Source organism: Brachyhypopomus gauderio, chromosome 1, assembly GCF_052324685.1.
Source record: "Brachyhypopomus gauderio isolate BG-103 chromosome 1, BGAUD_0.2, whole genome shotgun sequence".
In the NCBI taxonomy this organism is placed as follows: domain Eukaryota; kingdom Metazoa; phylum Chordata; class Actinopteri; order Gymnotiformes; family Hypopomidae; genus Brachyhypopomus; species Brachyhypopomus gauderio.
Window position 1 is genome coordinate 46,486,636 of NC_135211.1, and position 19,715 is coordinate 46,506,350.

Here is a 19,715-nt window from a genome sequence, read left to right on the forward strand (position 1 = left end):
GTAGGTGGGTGTGCGTGTGTGTGTGTGTGTGTAGGAGTGTGGGTGTAGGAGTGTGTATGTAGAAGTGTGTGTAGGAGTGTGGGTGTGTGTAGGAGTGTGTATGTAGGAGTGTGTGTGTGTAGAAGTGTGGGTGTAGGAGTGTGTAGGAGTGTGTATGTAGAAGTGTGTGTAGGAGTGTGGGTGTAGGAGTGTGTATGTAGGAGTGTGTGTGTGTAGGAGTGTGGGTGTAGGAGTGTGTATGTAGGAGTGTGTGTAGGAGTGTGGGTGTGAGTGTGTGTATGTAGGAGTGTGTATGTAGGAGTGTAGGTAGGTGGGTGTGTGTAGGTGGGTGTGGGTGTGTGTGTGTAGGAGTGTGGGTGTGGGTGTGTTTGGCAGGTGGAGCAACAGGGGTCTTTCATATCAGACAGCGTGTAATGAAGCAAGAGGATGATGTATGGGTAGCATTAACCACACCAACCCTGATCACACACTAATGAACCACTCTAAATAGCATGAAGTGAGGAGAGGGCAGTGTGTGTGTGTGTGTGTATGTGTGTGTGTGTGTGTGTGTGTGTGTGTGTGTGTGTGTGTGTGTGTGTGTGTGTGTGTGTGTGTGTGTGTGTGTACGTACACATGTGTGACAGTAGTAGCAGTAGGTGACTATAAAAGGCAGAACCTTTCTCTACACATTGTTCTGTGTGATAGAATTCAGTACTCCCAAGAGACTTGCTTGGTGACTGTGTGTGTGTGTGTGTGTGTGTGTGTGTGTGTGTGTGTGTGTGTGTGTGTGTTTATCATTACAAAGATCCATCATAAAATGAATGAATTAAGATTAAATGTAAATTAATGAAATGTAAATTACTAATATCAAAACATATACACAAATTTTTAAACGTCCGTGCAAATGACATTGTTATTATCATTTATGTACCATTACAAATACAAACTATTTAACTATATAACTAAGCTCACGTCCCTTAATAGGGCGATCTTTGTTCTACTACTCTACAATAAAGAATTAATATTTCAATTAAGAATTCCTATGAAACATTGGGAGCTTGCCTTGGGATGGGATATTTGTGAGTTAAGACTGCGAAGCCAGACGCCACGTACGCTTACTGGGACGTGAAGCCATACACAGTGAGGAGAAGCAGCGATGCTAATATTGATGGTTTGCCCATTACAGGTGAGCTAACAGTCCACCAACACACTTACAAAGCTGGCGGTTTACTCTCGCCCTGGCCGATCAATAGGGGGACACACTGTTTCAATTTTAGCCTCATTGATTTTTTCTTTCTGTGAAAGTGCAGCTGTGCAGTGTTCATCTTTCTGAGGGAAAGAGAAGATTTGATTTACTGGACAAAAATTGGAGTGCACAGTACTAAGATTTGGTGTGGAAGAGGGTTCCTGCCACACAGGGGGAAGATGGATGTCTCGGGGCTCCGTCTGTCTCCTACCTCAGGGCCGCTATCACGGAGAAGACGGGGGGGGGGGGGGGGGGGGGGGATGGGAAAACATTGAACAATGGACGTAGAAAGATGTAAATAAACAGAAACAAGGAGGAAGAAAGTGAAACAGAAAGAAAAAAACAAATAAAGGGAGAGAAAGAAAAGGTGATGCAGGAGGGAGAGAACAGAGAGCACTCCTGAGTTAGAGGGAACTGCTTAGTGACCACACATTCACTTATATACCACACATTCACTTATATGCCACACACACACAAACCACACCCACTTGTTCATATTGTCATTTTTTTAAACACAAATATTTTCAGGATTACTTTCTTTCTCCCTCTGAATCCCTGATATTCGTTCTGTCTAGCTGTTTTGCGCTCTCTCTCTCTCTCTCTCTCTCTCTCTCTCTCTCTCTCTTTGTGACAGGCTGGGAGTGTGTGGGCAGCTCTCTCTACAGCAGAGTACATTTCCATGCTACATTAGTCCTACCATTCAAATGCAGCGGAGAAGGATATGAGAGAAAGACACATCTGTCCTCTGGGAGCTACAGTTCTCTCTCTCTCTCTCTCTCTCTCTCTCTCTCTTTCTCTCTCTCTCTCCATCATCTCTCCTCCAAACAGTCACTTTCCTGTGTGTCATCTACATGAGAGATCATCTGTCGTCTGACCCAAATAAATACAATGGCCACACCAGCAAATAAAAGGAGTGAAGAGAGAGAGAGAGAGAGAGAGAGAGAGAGAGAGAATGCTGTTGGTCTGCTCATTTGTAACTGCATGTTCAGTCTGTCTGGTTTTCTCAGACAGCCCATGTTCACCTGCACTAGCGCACACACACAAGACAAAACACACAGACAGATGGATGCACTTGTCCATCAAACTGAAGACCAATCAAAAGAGGAGAGAATAAGAAAGAGGAGGGTCAATGACAGTGAAGGGCAGACCGGTCCCAGACGAGTGTGTGTGTGTGTGTGTGTGTGTGTGTATGTGTGTGTGTGTCTCTTTCCCTTTGTTTGCAGGATTCCAAACTCTGAGCAAACAACCCTAAAAAAGAGACTGAAAGCGAGAGAGAGAGAGAGAGAGAGAGAGAGAGAGAGAGAGAGAGAGAGAGAGAGAGAGAGAGAGAGAGAGAGAGAGAGAGAGAGAAATCACCTAACACCTCATGTCTCCAGAGGCCAGGGCTGGTGTAAGCTGGATATTAAGACACAAATTGCATTCAGGCGGGTCAGCGAGTGTCAGATGATATTAGATGGCTGCCACGAGAAAACAACAACTCCCATCAGGCCAAGAGGAAAAGAATATTTTCATTTTCATCCTTTTATTGAATGGAAACTGTGGGGAATACGTCTTTATGGGGGAGAACGCCAGAGCTGCTGGAGTAACCGTCTCCACAAAAGAGAGTGCAATCACACAGACAGGACGTCCTCTGAGGAAACACTTCATTTTCATACAGACTGAAAAATGCAGGGGTGTGTGTGTGTGTATCTGCATGTTCATACAACTGCAGTCTTTGTACTATGTAGTGGGTTAAATAATAGCTCATAAAGGTATTTGTAAAAGTGTACAGAGCAGAGTATTAATTTCATTAAAATTAGTTTTGTTTCCATTAGCAGTGCTGTAAAATCCTATCCTCTCAAACCCTATTTATGATACCAATATTACTAATCTGTGTGTGTGTGTGTGTGTGTGTGTGTGTGTGTGTGTCAGACAGTGACCAAGAGCAGGAAAATTCTGATAGTAACCAAGGCCAATGGCAATAGTTCTGAGATTCAAGCCCAATCAGTGCTTTGAGGTCATGCTCATCTCAGTGTATGTAAGGAGATTTGGGCCGGTTCCCTTCACAGCTGGGCTGGACGGGCAAACTCACACACGAAGGTGAGCTGGAACACTATCCACCTCACTCAGTCCTGTGTAAATAGGGGATTAGTCTTACTGAGAGGCTTTATCCACCATGCTGCGTGGGATCAGGGGTGTGTGTGTGTGTGTGTGTGTGTGTGTGTGTGTGTGTGTGTGTGTGTGCACATCAGCCCATGTTTGTGTGTGTGTGTGTGTGTGTGTGTGTGTGTGTGCACATCAGCCCATGTTTATGTGTGTGTGTGTGTGTGTGTGTGTGTGTGTGTGTGTGTGTGCACATCAGCCCATGTTTGTGTGTGTGTGTGTGTGTGTGTGTGTGTGTGTGGCACATCAGCCCATGTTTATGTGTGTGTGTGTGTGTGTGTGTGTGTGTGTGTGCACATCAGCCCATGTTTGTGTGTGTGTGTGTGTGTGTGTGTATGAATACAGGGATTGTGTTTTGGGGTATTTGTATGCATCACCAAAGAGAGAGAAAGAGAGATGTGAGAGAGGGAGAGAGGAAGGAAGAGTGGGAAAGACCAAGATGGGGGAGAAAGAGAGGAAAAGAGTCAGAGGGAAGGAGAGAGAGAGAGAGAAAGAGGATTTCTGTAGAACTCTCTTTTGTTTGACCTCCATTTTCTCCCTTCACAGCTCCTGCTTTAATAGTACACACAGATTGGGGTACACACACACACACACACACACACACACACACACACACACACACACACACACACACACACACACACACACACACACACACACACACACACACACACACAAACATGGCAGTAATTTTTTACCTCGCCAACATGAGCTTCAGTTCATAGAAAATAAAGACAAAATATATATACAGATGAAAGTGGGAGAGGGAGAGAGGGATAGAGAGAGAAAGAGAGAGAGAGTTACTGAAGGAGGGAGGGTGAGAGGGAGCGAAACCATAATGCCACAAACCTTGGGCCAATACACTAGACCCTGGAGACCAAACTCAAGCTAACAAGGTGAAGGGGGATGAGAGTGAACCTGAATACCAGTGAGAAACTTTCATCACTCCTCTAGATTACAGAGGAACGCATGCGTGAGCATTATTAGGAGTGTGTATGAGCGCTGGCATCGTTAGGTGCATGTGTGTGCGTGCGCATGTGTGTGTGGGCATCATTAGGGCCGTGTGTGTGTGTGTGTGTGTGTGTGTGTGTGTGTGTGTGTGTGTGTGTGTGTGTGTGTGTGTGTGTGTGTGTGTGGCTAGCTGTGCGCAGCTGCTGGTGTGCAGAAGTAAGTGTGATCCTGCTTTCTGCTCCGACGGTTGCTTCCTGGCTTTCATCCTGGTCCAAACCCAGTGCATCATGCATCATAATCAGGACAGCGGGCTCGGGGCAGGCCGGAAAACACAGCGGCGGCCAGCCGTAATGAGAGGCGGTTATCCTCATGGAGGGAGAAGGGTGAGAGAGGGTGTGGGTTTGAAGGGTGAGAGAGGGTGTGGGTTTGAAGGGTTAGAGAGGGTGTGGGTTTGAAGGGTTAGAGAGGGTGTGGGTTTGAAGGGTTAGAGAGGGTGTGGGTTTGAAGGGTTAGAGAGGGTGTGGGTTTGAAGGGTGAGAGAGGGTGTGGGTTTGAAGGGTGAGAGAGGGTGTGGGTTTGAAGGGTTAGAGAGGGTGTGGGTTTGAAGGGTGAGAGAGGGTGTGGGTTTGAAGGGTGAGAGAGGGTGTGGGTTTGAAGGGTTAGAGAGGGTGTGGGTTTGAAGGGTGAGAGAGGGTGTGGGTTTGAAGGGTTAGAGAGGGTGTGGGTTTGAAGGGTGAGAGAGGGTGTGGGTTTGAAGGGTTAGAGAGGGTGTGGGTTTGAAGGGTTAGAGAGGGTGTGGGTTTGAAGGGTTAGAGAGGGTGTGGGTTTGAAGGGTGAGAGAGGGTGTGGGTTTGAAGGGTGAGAGAGGGTGTGGGTTTGAAGGGTTAGAGAGGGTGTGGGTTTGAAGGGTGAGAGAGGGTGTGGGTTTGAAGGGTGAGAGAGGGTGTGGGTTTGAAGGGTTAGAGAGGGTGTGGGTTTGAAGGGTGAGAGAGGGTGTGGGTTTGAAGGGTTAGAGAGGGTGTGGGTTTGAAGGGTTAGAGAGGGTGTGGGTTTGAAGGGTTAGAGAGGGTGTGGGTTTGAAGGGTGAGAGAGGGTGTGGGTTTGAAGGGTGAGAGAGGGTGTGGGTTTGAAGGGTTAGAGAGGGTGTGGGTTTGAAGGGTTAGAGAGGGTGTGGGTTTGAAGGGTTAGAGAGGGTGTGGGTTTGAAGGGCGAGAGAGGGTGTGGGTTTGAAGGGTTAGAGAGGGTGTGGGTTTGAAGGGTTAGAGAGGGTGTGGGTTTGAAGGGTTAGAGAGGGTGTGGGTTTGAAGGGTTAGAGAGGGTGTGGGTTTGAAGGGCGAGAGAGGGTGTGGGTTTGAAGGGCGAGAGAGGGTGTGGGTTTGAAGGGCGAGAGAGGGTGTGGGTTTGAAGGGTGAGAGAGGGTGTGGGTTTGAAGGGTGAGAGAGGGTGTGGGTTAGAAGTGTTAGAGAGGGTGTGGGTTTGAAGGGTGAGAGAGGGTGTGGGTTTGGATGGTGGCTCCAGGAGTGTAGCAGGGTCCAACACAAGTGGACTCCACCAAACAGCCAAAAGGGATTTCACCTCCGCGTAATGATGTGAGACCAAGCAGCCCAGTCCAGCTGAGAGGGAGTGGGAGGAGGCAACCTACTGACCCAAACACAGCTTCGGCCCCACTGCACCAGTCACTGCGGTCAGTCAGCCTGACTACGTGATCAGGAAAGAGAGGTTGCGCACACACCAGTGGAGTTACCACCAAGTAACCTTACGTGGTATCAGACGCTGTGGATTATCAGATAGAGGCATCAGACAAGGAGTGTTGGTAGGAAGAAAGAGCAAATATCTTACCTGCCTGTTCTGAGCAGATACGATACAGAAGAAGCAACTAGAGACCCTAGAGCAGCCCAGAGAACATAAAAGCTCCTCCTATAGAATCTAGAACACTTGGAGCTCATCCAATAGAACCCAGAACACCTGGAACACCTCCTATAGAACCTAGCACACCTGGAGCTCCTCCTATGGAACCTAGAACACCTGGAGCTCCTCCTATAGAATTTAGAACACCTGGAGCTCCTCCTATAGAATTTAGAACATCTGGAGTTTCTCCTATAGAACCTAGAACACCTGGAGCTCCTCCTATAGAATTTAGAACACCTGGAGCTCCTCCTATAGAACCTAGAACACCTGGAGCTCCTCCTATAGAACATAGAACACCTGGAGCACCTCCTATTGTGGTGTTCAAATGTATGGTGTACTGGACAAAGTTGTGATAGGTTGAGTATTGTAGTGGCTATGGTCAGGTATGTGGGACAGTGTGTGTTTTCAGGATTGAGGTGGTCTGTGTGATGCTGTGTATGGTGTGTTCCGAGTTGTTCATGTCTGTTCAGACGTGTTCAGGTGTGGTACCTGTAGGAGGAGTTGCCCCAGGCACCATGCTTGTCTGTCAGAATGTTGACAATCTTCTGGATCAGCTGGGTGGCAGTCATGTGATCTCGGTACTTGGCAGCTCTGATCAGGTGGTCACACATCTTCTCCTCATCACGCTTCTCAGCAGCATATTGAGCACAGTGAGACTGCAAAGCACACACGCATGCGCACACACAGTCTTGAGGAAACTAAATCCTGACTAGCATGCCATAGTAGTGGTTTATAAATGGTTATAGATAGATACATTACATGCATTTAAATAATTTCGGTACTAGTGGGTGTCTGGATAGATGCACTGGTTGTCTGAGCTGTATTCATATATTGCACACAATGATTTAAGTTCATTAATTTAAACACATATACTGGAATATGTATGAAACAAAAGCATATCAGTATGTATCCAATACCAGCAAATGCATCCCAGAACTTAAACTATAAAACACGCCACTGATGAAACATATATCATACAAGAAGGAAACTCCAAGGATCTCCATGCACAGTTGGAGATATGAGCGTGCGTGTGTGTGTGTGTGTGTGTCTGCATGCATGTAACTCTATACACACAGGAAACAAATGGAACTCTGGGTCATTTCCAAGTCGTTGTCACGGTGATTAATAACGCTGGACACGTATTTGCTAATGCCTTTGGGCTACACTAAAAAATGTAGAAAATACCCACAATGCAAAGGGGTACATTATTCTTTGTCAGAATCTGTTATCAAAAGGTCTTTGAACTCAGATATGATGGCATAACAAAGCACCTTCTGCTACAGAAAGCTTTTTGATCAAACTTTTTATGTATGTTTAGAAGAAAGAAAACAACAAAACAACACAAAAGTCTACTTTAACAAATACTAAAAGATAAGCAAAATGGGGGGGGGGGAACAGGTTCCAGTCCCAGCCAGACAAAGGCAAGAGTACGGCGTGGTCGGCCCACGTCTCCTCTCCCGTGATGCAACGTCTGGCAAACAGCAAATCAAGCCAAAAGGTTACAGCAGCGATCGGAGCTTCTTAATGCAATTCTGCCTCCCCATCCATTGTGTGTTATGGGCCCAAAATTCAATTAGCTGTGAAGTGCAGGAGGGGTTGGGCGGGCCTCCATCAGCCCCGCCGATCCGGACTCGTCGCTTCTGTCCGGGCCGTGCGGAGTAACAGCCGGCGGTAAACACGGGAAAAAAGCTCTAATGGACCCTCCCCTCCGCCCGGGCTGGCCACTCCTCACGTATGACAGGAAATCCATACAGAAGAATCACATTAGCAGGGCCCGGCTTCTCCTAATTATCAATCTGTGCCTCATTCTGCAGCGTTTAACTGGGCACTGACCTTAAAGAAGAGCCAGGATCAGGGAGAGGAGGCAAAAGAGGGTTTGAGCTGAATGCGTAAACGTTAACCCATGCCACTGTCTTAAGAAGTGGGGGGTTGGAGGGGGGGATGGATGAGAGAGAGAGAGACAGAGAGAGAGAGAGAGAGAGAGAGAGAGAGCGCAATTTGTCTTGAACCTACAGAGTAGGTCAAGTCTAGGCACAAAGGCTGAATGTCTGAGAGCGGAAAAGTCACTCAGTGGGAATGAAATGAAGGGAAGATTGAATGAAACAGTAGGAAGACCACAGAGAGACAGTGGATCATGCTCACCCAGCTTCACACAGCAGCTACAGTACAGAAGCCAACAGCCAGTGAATGGGCGTTACAGCGCTGGAACTCAGGTTGCAAAACTATTCCATTAATCCAAAATACCAGGGCTTTAAAAACAACGGTAATAGCACTAACCTAAATGAATTGGATTTTAATATGATGTTTGATTCATGTTCACTGGATCAGACCTGGGCAGGGTGCCCCGTCGGATGCTTTGAGGTCTCGCCAAAAAGGTCCTGTCTACGTCCCGTCAGCGGGGCCTGGCCAGAGAGAGTGAACCTCCTTCCTCATTGGCTTTTCTCCTTTTTCATCCACTGATTAACGTGTTATTAATTAGCTGTCACAAGTTCAAACGCATCGCCATAAACAGGCACTCTATCCGCTCGTGGTGACGGCTGCAAATCGTGGAATGATTAAATGGGCTACGTAGACACACATCGGTGTTTTCATGAACTTCCTGAGACTGAAAGAAAAAAATAATAATAGACGCTTCCCACCAGCTAAACACACAACCTCTGCCTTCATGCATGAAGAGAAATACTGAGAAATGACATCATCCAAATAACGATGGCCAGTAATTATATGATGATGTCATTACAATGATGTCAACCACCATAGAATGTTGACTGGCATGCAAATTTACCCATCAGCCATTGGGTCAAACGGCCCCGTTCTGTTCAACAAAACACGACATCCCTAAAATTGGCGACCGCAAACTCAAACGTCCAGTAATGTTGCAACTGAAAAACTGAGGTCTGTATCCTGCCGTAACCCTAAAACTCTGTGATGAAGGGCTAACGGTGTCCACAACGTTTATCTGGGTCCGGAGAGGAACCGAGAAGAGACCGTTATGGTGTAGGACAGACTAATTATCCCCATCTCCCTGGGCTACGTGTTTCCTGTGACAGGACCAGACAGGGTGGACACCGGACACCCGATCGCACCACCCAAGCACGTCACCGTGCGGGAGCCCTCCACGTCCCCAAGCTCTCCTGCAGTGGGGCTCCTCTACCTACTCCACCCGTGGGAGGAAGGGACAGGGCCAGCCGTCCAGCTGTAGCCCCCCCCCACCAAACTGGCTGTCATTACGTCTCTTTACGAGGAGCTTTTGCTGTCCACAAACCCATCACCAGAACAGAGCCGTGGTCTTTTGAAGTGCCACAATTTGCCTGCAGATTCTGCTGAATATAAGGAAAACCACATGTAACTGTCACGCTGTGCCGTGAAGCCAATTACGCACACCACGAGTCCAACTGTACAGCGTCTGACACAAACAGGGTCGCTGGGTTAAACTCCATAATCACCTCCTCATAGCAACGACACCTACACACAACCCAATGACTCCCTGAGTCTGGATGAGAAAAGCAGACACACACACACACACACACACAGTTTAGAGTGATACTCAGAGGTTCATTATGAAGGCCTATAAGAAGCTTATTAGATCAGCAGAATCTGATGTTCACACCCCACCAGAGATGGCTCAGACACACACTCTCTCGCATGCACAAATGCACACACACAAACAGGCGAAACCCCCACCCCCCACGGGACAAGCCCATCCACAGAGTTTCATCTCTCCAGATGCAAATACGCCAGAAAAAACACACACACACACACACACACACACACACACACACACACACACACACACACACACACACACACACACACACACACACACACAAGAACACACACACACACACACACACACACACACACACAACACACACACACACACACACAACACACACACACACACACAAGAACACACACACACAAACACAAGAACACACACACACAAACACAAGAACACACACACACACACACACACACACAAGAACACACATCCCAGAGTGTGTTTGGAGATGCAATGGGGCTGGATAATGAATTTCAGAAATTAAAAGCAAAAAAAAAAAAAGAAAAAGGAAAGAACTGCGAAGATGAACAAAGCAAAGAGATTCTCATTTCACTCCATCTCTCTGCCCATCAGTCTCCCACAAAACCTCGCGGCTCAGAGGAGCAGCCGAGGGAATTCACACAAAAGGTGGACAGAGGAGAGAGACATCGGAGAAAAATGACGCCTTAAAAGTCCGATGGTGAACAAAAGTCCCAGAATGACACCGGCTGACAGGCACTTCAATTCTGCAACGACACGCCCGTCAGGCAGCGGCTCCTGTATTGATTTCCCTGTGCTGCAGGCTCCCCAGACACCACAGGGCACAAATGCAGGAAGAGAGAGAAAGAGAGAGAGAGACAGAGGGAGAGAGAGAGGGAGAAGCTGTCACTGTAACCTGCCCTTAGCAGTCATGGTGACCATCAAGGTTAACGTAGGCGAAACAACTCATCATGAAACTATCTCTTCCTGTATTGCTCCTTCCTCTCTCTCCCTCTCTCTCCACCTCTTTCATTGTGTGTTTTAATGGACTGGTCAGGAGGCCCGCATGGCAGACCCTCCATCTCGGGCTCCGCTGCTCCCTCTGCCCTCACCGCTCCTCTCCGAGGGGAGCACAGACCGCTCGGCGTGCTCCAAGGTCACGACACGCGAGGCCAGTCAGGAAGCAAGCACATCCTTTTAGGGAGAAAAGCAGTGAAACGGGAGAGACGTGGAGAAAATGAAAAATGAACATGTTCGACAGCGAGAAGGAGGTAGAGGGAGAGAGAGAGGGAGAGAGAGAGAGAGAGAAAGAGAGAGAGAGAAGGAGAGGAAGCAAAAGAGAGGAAGAATATAAACGCAGAATAATGCTCTCACAGAAAATGAACACAACCACATTCCCACCATAGCGGCGAGCAGAGTGAGACCAGACACACACACACACACACACACACACACACACACACACACACACACACACACACACACACACACACACACACACACACACATATATATATACAGAACAGAACACTGTTTAAACACAATTGACAAACAGACTAAAATTATTAAACGTTATTATGTTTCTAGTAGTTTAAAAGCCAAGGTGAAATGTGCAGACCTGCGGCTGTAGTGTAGAGAATAATAAGACCCCAAATCACCAGCCTACTGCTACCACAGAGCTACAGGGGAGGACCATGGAGGGGGTCCTCATATGACCATATACACACACACACTCACACACACGCTCACACTACAATGTGCCTCTGCACAAGAATTACCGGGGGAATCAATTAAAGAGAGAGATAGAGACACAAAGAGAGAGACAGACAGAAAGACACAGAGACAGACAGACAGACAGAAAGACACAGAGAGACAGACAGACAGAAAGAGAGAGAGACAGACAGAAAGACAGAGAGAGAGACAGACAGACAGAAAGAGAGAGAGACAGACAGAAAGACACAGAGAGAGAGATACAGACAGACAGACAGAAAGACACAGAGAGAGACAGACAGAAAGACACAGAGAGAGAGAGAGACAGAGTGAGCATCCCTGTTGGTAACCAGTAGAATGAGTGCTGAACTCTTTCCTTAATCATCCTGTTTCCAGAGTGTATTTACGTGTTATTGTTAATGAGATGCTCAAGCCCTCTTTGTTCTCAATGTGTGCTGGAGAGTTATTATTATTAAAGACGTCCTCAATCACCCAGACTGGGAGGGTTTTATCCCAACTGTTTGAGTGAGTCTCTATCACTGAAACTGGTGAAGCTATCAGACCACCACAGTACACACCAGACACACACATACACACACACACATACACACCTTTAACTCAATCACATCGGGATCAAGTGAAAGGTACCAGAGAGAGGGAGAGACAGATAGAGGGGAAGACGGAGGTGACCTCATTCCTTCTCTCTCTCCTCTATCAGGGTGTCTCCATCTGCCCTTGCAGTGTGGCACCCTCCACATTTCACTCCTAATGAACAAATACCCCCTTAACAAGTAGCAGAGGTCACACTCTCTCCCTCCATCTCTCTCGGTCTCTCTCTCTCTCTTCCTTCTCCTCCACAGTCCCCACTCTCTCTCGCCCCACACGCACCGATCGAAGGGATCTTTTTGTATTTGAGATCCTATTCGAAAGAGAACGCGGAAAGATAATTGGATTTCCACTGGTTATCTCAGTGTCCATCAGGACCTGACGGTCACCATCCTCTCTGTCTCAGGGGCTGGAGACGATAACTCAATCTTGTGCGCGCGTGCTCACAGAGGGAAAGAACATGAGAATTGCAGAGAGAGAGAGAAACGGAGAAAGAGGAAGAGTGAGAGGGAGATCATACATAAGTAATCTTTACAGTCTAAATAATTGGCCGCTTCCATCACCGTTACTAAAAGATATTAGAACTGACGGAGAGCAAAGCTAAACTCATATTTATCTGGTGAATAATTTATCAGTAGGCCATTATATACACCCCCCCCCTTTCCATACAACCCCCACATTACATATAGCTGCACCACCGTATATCCACACCATGACAGACCATCGAACACGGCACACAATTCAAAACAAAGCCAAGCTGAACACACTCAACCCCACTAACCCAACCCGCACCACTAACCCAACCCGCACCACTAACCCAACCCGCACCACTAACCCAGCCCGCACCACTAACCCAGCCCGCACCACTAACCCAGCCCGCACCACTAACTCAGCCCGCACCACTAACTCAGCCCGCACCACTAACTCAGCCCGCACCACTAACCCAACCCGCACCACTAACCCAGCCCGCACCACTCTAACCCAGCCCGCACCACTCTAACCCAGCCCGCACCACTCTAACCCAACCCGCACCACTCTAACCCAGCCCGCACCACTAACTCAACCCGCACCACTAACCCAACCCGCACCACTAACCCAACCCGCACCACTAACCCAACCCGCACCACTCTAACCCAACCCGCACCACTCTAACCCAACCCGCACCACTAACCCAACCCGCACCACTAACCCAACCCGCACCACTCTAACCCAACCCGCACCACTCTAACCCAACCCGCACCACTCTAACCCAACCCGCACCACTCTAACCCAACCCGCACCACTCTAACCCAGCCCGCACCACTCTAACCCAACCCGCACCACTCTAACCCAGCCCGCACCACTAACTCAACCCGCACCACTAACCCAACCCGCACCACTAACCCAACCCGCACCACTAACCCAACCCGCACCACTAACCCAACCCGCACCACTCTAACCCAACCCGCACCACTCTAACCCAACCCGCACCACTAACCCAACCCGTGCATAAATAATGGAGCCCATAGCACAAAGGCAGAATGATGGAACAGCCCATCATACGTTTGCGTTTGGTCCTACACAGTGTGGCCACGCCGGTCAGAACCTGCTCAGAGAGGTCCACGCTGGCAGGGTCGGCCGAGGGTTGTGGGGCATGAGGAGATCCTCCCCCAGGGGCATGTTTCACCCGCCTGTTAGTTTTATTGTGGCAGCGCAAAATGAGTCCAGTAGCTGTGCGCAAGGAGTGACCCAGTCAGGAGGAGGTCAAATCAATAGTGTAATATCAGCCAGGCACTTATCGGGGCCCGGCAGCCTCTCGGGTTGTGTCGGAGCAGCCTGGTCCAAACGAGGAGGCGGGAGGAAAGGGCGTGGCAGGGACTCGCCTTTGTCAGGAAGCAGCGTCGAGTCAAAATACAAACCCTGAACCTAAAACAGCTACGGTGACCTGTCAACACACATCCCTGCGGAGAGACTCAATGTCAGAAGCGTCATAACACTTAGCGGTCAGTTACAGTTCCTGTCCGCCACACCTGCGTTTGCTCATCTGGGTCTTTGTAAGAAATGAGACGTGAGGTTTGGCCATTTTGGGCTTGGCCAACAAGGAAGCAAAGGGCTTGTGTACAGGAACACAGCCACACAGACGAGGGACTGAGCAGCAGAGATGACCCATGACTGGACCCAAGTGTGTCCCCCTGACACAGGATGTAACCACAACAACCCACAAGCCAGTGACCCCTTTTCACACACAGTCACATTGTGGGAACTTACACTGCAACGATAAAAACGTTACCCAATACAACCAGTACACAACGTTCATTTTCGTCTTCCGATTCCTGTGATTTTAGGATATTTAGAGTTTAAGATCAAAGAGGAACACAGTATATTTGGTGTATTTTTGTGCACGATACATCTTCATTAACGTGTCCCCCTGTGGAACGTCAGCACATTCTGCTGTGGCGCTACAACGCAAGTCAGCACTATTCCTGCTGGCGTGTACTCTCCTGCGCGGGAGAGCGGTCACGTGACCCGGGGGGGTCCGGCAACGCTGGCACAGACACCTCGGGCGACGCCTGGGGGGCCAATTAGAGAGAGCGCGAGCAAAGCAGAGGCCGTCCCGGGAGGGCAGGCCCGCGAGATCACGGGCGCTCCGGGGAATCTGGGGTGACGGGAATGACGAGGCGGAGCGTTCCTCGCGTCCCTCTGGAGAGCCGGGGCGAGGATGAGGATGAGGAAGGTTGTTTAAGGAGAGTTAGATCCTCTTAGATGCTGTTTAAGCACAGGTGCTGGATGACAGAGCAGGATGAAGCCTGATTTAGTCGCACATGCTCTTTAAAAACACACGCAGCTGATTAAGCAGCATTTTACTGTGACATCGCTGGTTGTGGTTTAGCAGTACTGGAACTCAAGCGATCATTGGTCATTTGACTGAGAGCCAAGGGACTTTTATTTTGAACTAGCAGTCAGATAGGAGCTGCTACAGATGCTACTGTTTCTGGTCCAGCTGTTGCCTGACAACAGAGAATCTGTTAATTCAGTAGCTTTATAGAATGAGACTCTACGGCACGTCTGTCCAGTAACAGGGCTGTGTCGGAGCTGACTGGGTCTGAGTCCAATCAAGAACATGCACCACGCTCATCTCTGTAACCGACTCTAACCATCATTCAACAGCCCGCTTGGCAATGCTGTCAATCAAACCGGAGAGGTGGGAAAAGCCTCTCTTTATGGGTACCTGTGGGGTTTTTGAATTGTGAGTTCTGGATGTCAATATACTGCCTTAGAGGCCAATCACGCAGGACCCGGACCTACAAAACATGACCTCAGCTAAACCAGACTACTGCAGAGCTTCTCACAAACCTGACACTCACTGCAGCCCCCAGGTTTCATGTTTACTTTTTACACCCGCCCTCACTACCCCCCCCCCCCCCCCCCCGCCCTGCCCCGCCCAACACCCCCACACACCTCACCCCACCCCCTCGGCTTCTTTTTCGCCGTTTCGAATACGGGACCCTGCCTTGAACTTTTTTGAAAGCATAACATTTTACTACTAGAGAGCAGGGAGAGGTGACCAGGGGCTTTTAAAAAACAGACAGGCTCTGTAGACCCCTGGAACAGGACCAAGCCTCCACCCTCACAGACTGGTTTAAGTCCCACAGAAAGGGGGAAGAGAGAGAGAGAGAGAGAGAGAGAGAGAGAGAGAGAGAGAGAGAGATGGTTGAGGGTACAGGGGTAGATACTGTATTCCTGTCAGTGGCAAAATATTCCCCTACTGGGAACTAAACTGACATAATACGATTCAGAAAGAGTCTGTCTGTGTCTGTGTGTGTGTGTGTGTAAGATTTTTTTTTACGAGTGAAAAATAGAGAGAAAAAGAAAAACAGAAAGAGAGGATATGAGAAACACACAGAAGTGTGTGTACATGTATGCATGCTTGTGTGTGTGTGTGTAAGTGTGTGTGTGTACACGTGTGACAGTAGTATCAGTAGGTGACTATAAAGGCAGAGCCTTTCTCTACACATTGTTCTGTGTGATAGAATTCAGTGCTCCTGAGAGACTCGCGTGAAGAAGTCACCTCTCCCCAGCCGTGTTTCATGTTTTGTTAGGCTGCAATGCCAGAATCCCCCCCTCCCAGTCCCGGCACCAGGACACAGGCCACGTGCACTGTGTGTTTGAACAGAAAACATTTGTTCTCCATCACACTGGCAGCTCGTCGGACATGACGGACAGCTGCTTGGGCTCGCCGCTCTCACACAGAGAAGATAATAATGGCTCGACATCAGCGATTCCACTCAAAACCGCCACTCGGGATCATGAGCTTCAGGGAAAAGTTACACTCAAGAGTTGTGGCCATCCAAGAGTGTTATAGGAAGACAAAGATGAAGTAGGAGAAGGGGGCGTGGCCAGGATGATGGGCGTGTCTGGGCTGATGGGCGTGTCTGGGCTGACCTGTTGCCTTCCACTCAGTGAGAATTTATTTACACTGCGGGAAATTTGTTTTGTCTTTTCAGCACATTATTGGTGTGTGTTGAACGTGTAATGTATGGCAGTCTACGAATATATGTGGGTGTATGTGTGCAAAAGTTGTAGTGGATTATAATGTGTGTAATGTGGGCATATATGTGGGTGTATGTGGGCGTGGGTGTATGTTCCTGTACGTGTGGGCGTGGGTGTCTGTTCCTGTACGTGTGGGCGTGGGTGTATGTTCCTGTACGTGTGGGCGTGGGTGTATGTTCCTGTACGTGTGGGCGTGCGTGTATGTTCCTGTACGTGTGGGCGTGCGTGTATGTTCCTGTACGTGTGGGCGTGGGTGTATGTTCCTGTACGTGTGGGCGTGGGTGTATGTTCCTGTACGTGTGGGCGTGCGTGTATGTTCCTGTACGTGTGGGCGTGGGTGTATGTTCCTGTACGTGTGGGCGTGGGTGTATGTTCCTGTACGTGTGGGCGTGGGTGTATGTTCCTGTACGTGTGGGCGTGGGTGTATGTTCCTGTACGTGTGGGCGTGGGTGTATGTTCCTGTACGTGTGGGCGTGCGTGTATGTTCCTGTACGTGTGGGCGTGGGTGTATGTTCCTGTACGTGTGGGCGTGGGTGTATGTTCCTGTACGTGTGGGCGTGGGTGTATGTTCCTGTACGTGTGGGCGTGCGTGTATGTTCCTGTACGTGTGGGCGTGCGTGTATGTTCCTGTACGTGTGGGCGTGGGTGTATGTTCCTGTACGTGTGGGCGTGGGTGTATGTTCCTCTACGTGTGGGCGTGCGTGTATGTTCCTGTACGTGTGGGCGTGGGTGTATGTTCCTGTACGTGTGGGCGTGGGTGTATGTTCCTGTACGTGTGGGCGTGGGTGTATGTTCCTGTACGTGTGGGCGTGGGTGTATGTTCCTGTACGTGTGGGCGTGGGTGTATGTTCCTGTACGTGTGGGCGTGGGTGTATGTTCCTGTACGTGTGGGCGTGGGTGTATGTTCCTGTACGTGTGGGCGTGGGTGTATGTTCCTGTACGTGTGGGCGTGCGTGTATGTTCCTGTACGTGTGGGCGTGGGTGTATGTTCCTGTACGTGTGGGCGTGGGTGTATGTTCCTGTACGTGTGGGCGTGGGTGTATGTTCCTGTACGTGTGGGCGTGCGTGTATGTTCCTGTACGTGTGGGCGTGGGTGTATGTTCCTGTACGTGTGGGCGTGGGTGTATGTTCCTGTACGTGTGGGCGTGGGTGTATGTTCCTGTACGTGTGGGCGTGCGTGTATGTTCCTGTACGTGTGGGCGTGCGTGTATGTTCCTGTACGTGTGGGCGTGGGTGTATGTTCCTGTACGTGTGGGCGTGGGTGTATGTTCCTGTACGTGTGGGCGTGGGTGTATGTTCCTGTACGTGTGGGCGTGGGTGTATGTTCCTGTACGTGTGGGCGTGCGTGTATGTTCCTGTACGTGTGGGCGTGGGTGTATGTTCCTGTACGTGTGGGCGTGGGTGTATGTTCCTGTACGTGTGGGCGTGGGTGTATGTTCCTGTACGTGTGGGCGTGGGTGTATGTTCCTGTACGTGTGGGCGTGGGTGTATGTTCCTGTACGTGTGGGCGTGGGTGTATGTTCCTGTACGTGTGGGCGTGGGTGTATGTTCCTGTACGTGTGGGCGTGGGTGTATGTTCCTGTACGTGTGGGCGTGGGTGTATGTTCCTGTACGTGTGGGCGTGGGTTTATGTTCCTGTACGTGTGGGCGTGGGTGTATGTTCCTGTACGTGTGGGCGTGGGTGTATGTTCCTGTACGTGTGGGCGTGGGTGTATGTTCCTGTACGTGTGGGCGTGGGTGTATGTTCCTGTACGTGTGGGCGTGGGTGTATGTTCCTGTACGTGTGGGCGTGGGTGTATGTTCCTGTACGTGTGGGCGTGGGTGTATGTTCCTGTACGTGTGGGCGTGGGTGTATGTTCCTGTACGTGTGGGCGTGGGTGTATGTTCCTGTACGTGTGGGCGTGGGTGTATGTTCCTGTACGTGTGGGCGTGGGTGTACCTCAAATTCGGCGTGTTTGTGGATGTCTTCTGCTCTCTGCCGACTCAGGATGAACTCCGCTTCGTTGGCAACACGCACCAGGTGGTCCTTCATCGTGTGACTTAGCAGTCTAGAGACAGACAGAGAGTGAGACAGGAGAAAGACAGACACAGACAGACAGATGGACAGAGACAGAGGGACAGACAGACAGAGATCTCTGTATTTGTAGAAATCTCACATCAAGTCTATCATTCAGGTCAGTAACCAGATGCTGACACTGATAATCCCTTGTGTTATTATAGTAAACAGTCAAAGACTTCCTCTCTGGACATCTACACCCATATCATCAACTGTAAAATCAAATTTACTCAAACTAAATGGCTGTAAGGGCCAAATCTGATTCTCCTGGCATGCATGCGCACACACACACACACACACACACACACACACACACACACGCACGCACGCACACAATCACACACACATAGCTAAAGAGGCAGAAAATTACATTTGCCACAGTAGTTATAAACTAGCTCTACTAAAACAAACTCTAATTGATTTGTTAATGATATGCATCTCTAATTATATGGAGAGGAAGGGAATTCTAACCTCCAACCCTGACCCTTAACCCTGCTCATGTTGTTACATATGAACTAGCACTCTCTCTTGCCTCTTAGACACACACTCACACTTACACACACACACACACACTTTCTTAGAATGCACACAGCATGTTTGGTGTCGGCAGCACTGTTCTGAGATCAGGTTTCCTCCGTCTCCTCCAGCTCTGATCCTCAGTGAGCCATAAAGGCAGCAGGTCCCAGCGCAGACCGACGGGGTTATAGATCTGCTCTCTGCGGGTCGGGAGGCTACGGCCCGTGCAAAGTGGAAGAATAACAGTGGGGAGGGAGGGGGTAGAAACCTGAGCTGGAGTGTCCAAGCTGGGCAGCAGAAGAGCGGAGGTGCCCAGGACCCTCTGGTGACCCCCCACCGCCCCACTACTGCCCCCCCACCACACCACTACTGCCCCACTCACCCTGGACGCCATCAATAACATCAGACGCACCATGGGCTTCTTGGTTTATGGCGTCGCACACCAGAGAGGTGCCTCTCTGAACACACACACACACACACACACACACACACACGCACACTCGCTCTCTTTCTCTCCTCTCTCCACTCCATTTCTCTGTCTTTTTTTCCTC

The 19,715-nt window shown here is 49.5% G+C and overlaps 1 protein-coding gene across 1 annotated transcript in view; it reads right to left on the reverse strand.

Annotated features, from left to right (window-relative positions):
• Positions 1–19,715, reverse strand: part of lrba (LPS-responsive vesicle trafficking, beach and anchor containing) — a 184,498-nt gene that overhangs the window by 91,924 nt on the left and 72,859 nt on the right. The window contains 2 exon segments of the mRNA XM_076996609.1: positions 6,716–6,882; positions 18,532–18,640. Coding sequence (XP_076852724.1) covers positions 6,716–6,882; positions 18,532–18,640 — 276 coding nt within the window.